This window comes from Garra rufa, chromosome 14 (genome assembly GCF_049309525.1).
Source record: "Garra rufa chromosome 14, GarRuf1.0, whole genome shotgun sequence".
NCBI classification, from domain to species: domain Eukaryota; kingdom Metazoa; phylum Chordata; class Actinopteri; order Cypriniformes; family Cyprinidae; genus Garra; species Garra rufa.
This window is the reverse complement of record NC_133374.1, coordinates 3,770,307-3,776,803: the sequence shown is the minus strand read 5'-3', so window position 1 is coordinate 3,776,803 and position 6,497 is coordinate 3,770,307. Positions and strand designations below refer to the sequence as shown.

The following is a 6,497-nucleotide window of genomic DNA, read 5'->3' as shown; positions in this document are numbered from 1 at the left end:
CGACATTATTCTTGTAGTATTGCGACATTATTCTCTTAGTATTGCGACTTTATTCTCTTAGTATTGCGACTTTATTCTTGTAGTATTGCGACATTATTCTTGTAGTATTGCGACATTATTCTCTTAGTATTGCGACTTTATTCTCTTAGTATTGCGACTTTATTCTCTTAGTATTGCGACTTTATTCTCTTAGTATTGCGACTTTATTCTTGTAGTATTGCGACATTATTCTTGTAGTATTGCGACATTATTCTCTTAGTATTGCGACTTTATTCTCTTAGTATTGCGACTTTATTCTTGTAGTATTGCGACATTATTCTTGTAGTATTGCGACATTATTCTCTTAGTATTGCGACTTTATTCTCTTAGTATTGCGACTTTATTCTCTTAGTATTGCGACTTTATTCTTGTAGTATTGCGACTTTATTCTCTTAGTATTGCGACTTTATTCTTGTAGTATTGCGACATTATTCTTGTAGTATTGCGACTTTATTCTTTTAGCATTGCGACTTTATTCTCTTAGTATTGCGACTTTATTCTCTTAGTATTGCGACTTTATTCTTGTAGTATTGCGACATTATTCTTGTAGTATTGCGACATTATTCTCTTAGTATTGCGACTTTATTCTCTTAGTATTGCGACTTTATTCTTGTAGTATTGCGACATTATTCTTGTAGTATTGCGACATTATTCTCTTAGTATTGCGACTTTATTCTCTTAGTATTGCGACTTTATTCTCTTAGTATTGCGACTTTATTCTTGTAGTATTGCGACTTTATTCTCTTAGTATTGCGACTTTATTCTTGTAGTATTGCGACATTATTCTTGTAGTATTGCGACTTTATTCTTTTAGCATTGCGACTTTATTCTCTTAGTATTGCGACTTTATTCTCTTAGTATTGCGACTTTATTCTTTTAGCATTGCGACTTTATTCTCTTAGTATTGCGACTTTATTCTCTTAGTATTGCGACTTTATTCTCTTTGTATTGCGACTTTATTCTCTTAGTATTGCGACTCTATTCTCACAGTGTTGCGACTTTATTCTCTTAGTATTGCGACTTTATTCTCTTAGTATTGCGACTTTATTCTCTTAGTATTGCGACTTTATTCTTGTAGTATTGCGACATTATTCTTGTAGTATTGCGACTTTATTCTTGTAGTATTGCGACCTTATTCTTGTAGTATTGCGACTTTATTCTTGTAGTATTGCGACATTATTCTTGTAGTATTGCGACTTTATTCTTGTAGTATTGCGACCTTATTCTTGTAGTATTGCGACTTTATTCTTGTAGTATCGCGACTTTATTCTTGTAGTATTGCGACTTTATTCTCTTAGTATTGCGACTTTATTCTCTTAGTATTGCGAATTTATTCTCTTAGTATTGCGACTTTATTCTTGTAGTATTGCGACTTTATTCTTGTAGTATCGCGACTTTATTCTCTTAGTATTGCGACTTTATTCTCGTAGTATTGCGACTTTATTCTCTTAGTATTGCGACTTTATTCTCGTAGTATTGCGACTTTATTCTCTTAGTATTGCGACTTTATTCTCTTAGTATTGCGACTTTATTCTCTTAGTATTGCGACTTTATTCTCGTAGTATTGCGACTTTATTCTCTTAGTATCGCGACTTTATTCTCTTAGTATCGCGACTTTATTCTTGTAGTATCGCGACTTTATTCTTGTAGTATCGCGACTTTATTCTCTTAGTATTGCGACTTTATTCTCGTAGTATTGCGACTTTATTCTCTTAGTATTGCGACTTTATTCTCTTAGTATTGCGACTTTATTCTCTTAGTATTGCGACTTTATTCTCTTAGTATTGCGACTTTATTCTCGTAATATTGCGACTTTATTCTCGTAGTATTGCGACTTTATTCTCGTAGTATTGCGACTTTATTCTCGTTGTATTGCGACTTTATTCTCGTTGTATTGCGACTTTATTCTCGTTGTATTGCGACTTTATTCTTGTAGTATTGCGACTTTATTCTTGTAGTGTTGCGACTTTATTCTTGTAGTATTGCGACTTTATTCTTGTAGTATTGCGACTTTATTCTTGTAGTATTGCGACTTTATTCTTGTAGTATTGCGACATTATTCTTGTAGCATCGCGACTTTATTCTTGTAGTATTGCGACTTTATTCTTGTAGTATTGCGACCTTATTCTTGTAGTATTGCGACTTTATTCTTGTAGTATCGCAACTTTATTCTTGTAGTATTGCGACTTTATTCTTGTAGTATTGCGACTTTATTCTCTTAGTATTGCGACTTTGTTCTCTTAGTATTGCGACTTTATTCTTTTAGCATTGCGACTTTATTCTCTTTAGCATTGCGACTTTATTCTCTTAGCATTGCGACTTTATTCTCTTAGTATTGCGACTTTATTCTTTTAGCATTGCGACTTTATTCTCTTAGTATTGCGACTTTATTCTCTTAGTATTGCGACTTTATTCTCTTAGTATTGCGATTTTATTCTCTTAGTATTGCGACTTTATTCTCGTAGTATTGCGACTTTATTCTCGTAGTATTGCGACTTTATTCTCGTAGTATTGCGACTTTATTCTCGTAGTATTGCGACTTTATTCTCGTAGTATTGCGACTTTATTCTCGTAGTATTGCGACTTTATTCTCGTAGTATTGCGACTTTATTCTCGTAGTATTGCGACTTTATTCTCGTTGTATTGCGACTTTATTCTCGTAGTATTGCAACATTAATCTTGTAGTATTGCAACTCTATTCTCGCATTATTGCATCTTTATTCTCTTAGTATTGCAACTTTATTGTAGTAGTATTGCGACTACTTTATTTTGATTTTATTATCATAGTTTTTAGATTTTATTATCATAGTATTTCAACTTTTCAGTGTGTTGTTTCTGAGCTCATTTTCTCTGCGTCTCAGAATAACTGGGTCCCGCGGCGAGGAGATCTGGGGCCGAAGACCATCGAGCAGATCCACAAGGAGGCGGAGCTAGAGGAGCACAGAGAGCAGGCCAAGGTTCAGCAGCAGCTCATGTCTAAGAAGGATAGCCGCAGTGGAGGAGGTGGCGGCGGAGGAGGAGGAGGAGGGATGGGCGGAATGGGGCCCCGTGGAGGACCCCACACACCTGGTTCCCGTGGCAACCAGGCCCCTGATGATGGCTGGAACACAGTGCCCATTTCCACCAAGAACAGACCTATCGACCCCACACGACTCAGCAAGATCACTAAGGTTGTTAAATCATCCAGCAAACTTTACATTCATTCATTCATTCAGCCAACTAATGTCTGATCCATAATTAACAAATAATCGGTAAGAAGGATTATCAGTCCGCTGTTTTTAACTTTGGTAGAAATTTACCATGGATTTACTGTAGTAATATTTAGCAGCTCTGGCAGAAATGTTGTTTATATACATATTACTATAGTATTAATATTAATTTATAAATGTCAGTGTTATGTTATTATTTATGTTAGGGTTGCATCGATCCGATACTCTGAATTGATGAGTGAGGTTTTTTTTTTTTCCTTCAACTTGAAGTTTGTAAATGTCTTTAAATGACTACTTTAGGTTGCTGTTTAAGATTCTGAAAATTACTTTAATTTACTATTTAATTTAATCATGTATATCTGATGTCCATTAATGGTTATATGACATGCAGATAAACAGATACAATACTTTTTTATTTTCATCTTAAATTTTAGTAAGTGCTTTTTTAATTTAAGTATTTTCCTTTTTTATATTATTTTGAATTTACATTATGATTTAATTAACTTTAGCTTTTTGCTGTCACACAAACTTTTTGAATCAGTTTTTATTTTTGTTTTAATTTTAATTTTAAAATATTAGTCATTATTGAAAGTATGAGTCATATTTTTTCATCTTATATTCATATCTATTTTTAGTAAGTCTAATTTATTTTAAATATTCTTTTTTTCATTATTTTTTTATATATTTTCGATATTACTTTAAATCCACATTTGTAAGATTTAATTAATGTTTTTCTTTTCATTGACTCACAAACTCCCTGCATTTTGAATTAGTTTGTATTTTTGTTATCTTAATTATCTTAATTTTTTTTATCTTAATTTTAAAGTATTAGTCATATTTTTTATTTTCATCTTATATTTGTAACATTTATATTTGAAATATTTAAATGTTTAAATACTTAAAATATTATTTTACATTTATATTTAGTTTTTTGGGGGGTTTCTTCAACTCGCATTTTAATTTGAAAGGATTAGTCATTTTTAGTGCTTTTTATGCTTTAATTTGATCAGTTTAATAAACTCAATATTATCATTGAGCACTAAAGCTGTTTGTGTTTGTCTTCTACAGCCAGGTGCTTTGGACTTCAATAATCAGCTTCTTGCCCCTGGAGGTAAGGGCATGTGGGGCAGTTGGGGTAAAGGCAGCAGCGGCGGCTCAGGAGCCAAACCCAGTGAAGCCGGTGAGTGTTTGTACACTAGTGATTTATTACGCACTCATTCAGATCTGATGTGACTCTTATGTGTTTGTTTCCGTGTGTTTCACAGCCCAGGATTCTGGTCGTGCGAGCACCTTGAATCGCTTTTCAGCTCTTCAGCAGCCTTCCTCCTCTTCATCATCATCATCCGCCAACATCGACTCTGACAGGAGGGTTCCTCACAGGTCAGATATAGAATATCACAATAAAAACAAAGTCAAAGTAGTACTACAGTCAACTAGATAAAAAAGTTAGTCAAGACAAACTTCGAAGTTGGCCTGCGAAAGCCTGAACAGAGTTTGAAAAAGTTTTAAACAATTCGAAAAGTTTTAAGTTTGATTTTTAGTCTGAAAAAGATTGAAGTTTACAGTAGTTTTAAAGCATAAAGCTTAAATGTTTTAGAGGCAATACAGTCCGTCAGATAGATAGCATGTTGCTAACATTTTTCTAGTATAATTAGCATGTTTCTAGCATGTTGCTACCATGATTAGCAAGTTGATAGCATGTTGCTAACATTTTTCTAGTATAATTAGCATGTTGGTAGCATGTTGTTACCATGATTAGCAAGTTGATAGCATGTTGCTAACATTTTTCTAGTATAATTGGCATTTTGCTACCATGATTAGCTAGTTGATAGCATGTTGCTAACATTTTTCTAGTATAATTAGCATGTTTCTAGCATGTTGCTACCATGATTAGCAAGTTGATAGCATGTCGCTTACATTTTTCTAGTATAATTAGCATGTTGCTAGCATGTTGTTACCATGATTAGCAAGTTGTTAGCATGTTGCTAACATTTTTCTAGTATAATTAGCATGTTGCTTACATTTTTCTAGCATAATTAGCATGTCGCTAGCATGTTGCTAACATTTTTTTAGCATAATTAGCATGTTTCTAGCATGTTGCTACCATGATGAGCAAGTTGCTAGCAATGTTGCTAACATTTTTCTAGTATAATTAGCATGTTGCTTACATTTTTCTAGCATAATTAGCATGTCGCTAGCATGTTGCTAACATTTTTTTAGCATAATTAGCATGTTTCTAGCATGTTGCTACCATGATGAGCAAGTTGCTAGCAATGTTGCTAACATTTTTCTAGTATAATTAGCATTTTGCTAGCATGTTGTTACCATGATTAGCAAGTTGCTAACATGTTGCTAACATTTTTCTAGTATAATTAGCATGTTGCTAACATTTTTTTAGCATAATTAGCATGTTTCTAGCATGTTGCTACCATGATGAGCAAGTTGCTAGCAATGTTGCTAACATTTTTCTAGTATAATTAGCATGTTTCTAGCATGTTGCTACCATGATTAGCAAGTTGATAGCATGTTGTTAACATTTTTCTAGTTTAATTAGCATGTTGCTAGCATGTTGTTACCATGATTAGCAAGTTGCTAGCATGTTGCTAACATTTTTCTAGTATAATTAGCATGTTGCTTACATTTTTCTAGCATAATTAGCATGTTGTTAACATTTTTCTAGCATAATTAGCATGTTTCTAGCATGTTGCTACCATGATTAGCAAGTTGCTAGCATGTTGCTAACATTTTTCCAGTATAATTAGCATGTTGCTAACATTTTTCTAGCATAATCAGCATTTGCTAGCATGTTGCTACCATGATTAGCAAATTGTTAGCATGTAGCTAACATTTTTCTAGTATAATTAGCATGTTTCTAACGTGTTGCTACCATGATTAGCAAGTTGCTAACAGTTCTTTAGCATTGTTGCTAGCGTGATTAACGTACTGTTAGTATATTACCATCTTATTAGCATGTTTTTAGCATGATTAACATGTTACTATCACGTTTCTGGTATGATAACATGTTTCTAGCATGATTAACGTGCTGCTAGCATATTAGCATGTTTCTAGCATGTTGTTACCATGATTAGCAAGTTACTAGCATGTTGTTAACATTTTTCTAGCATGATTAGCATGTTGCTAGCATGTTTCTAGCATGTAAACATGTTTTTAGCTGATTAACATGCTGCTAGCATATTGACATGTTGTTAAAATGTTTCTAGCATGATTTGCAAGTTGTTAGCATGATTA

The 6,497-nt window shown here is 33.2% G+C and overlaps 1 protein-coding gene across 1 annotated transcript in view; it reads left to right on the top strand.

Moving 5' to 3' along the window:
• Nucleotides 1-6,497, top strand: part of LOC141285238 (eukaryotic translation initiation factor 4 gamma 1-like) — a 44,963-nt gene that overhangs the window by 21,508 nt on the left and 16,958 nt on the right. The window contains exons 9-11 of the mRNA XM_073818278.1: nucleotides 2,901-3,209; nucleotides 4,317-4,428; nucleotides 4,514-4,628. Of these exons, the coding sequence (XP_073674379.1) occupies nucleotides 2,901-3,209; nucleotides 4,317-4,428; nucleotides 4,514-4,628 (536 nt within the window). The remainder of the gene's footprint in view (nucleotides 1-2,900; nucleotides 3,210-4,316; nucleotides 4,429-4,513; nucleotides 4,629-6,497) is intronic.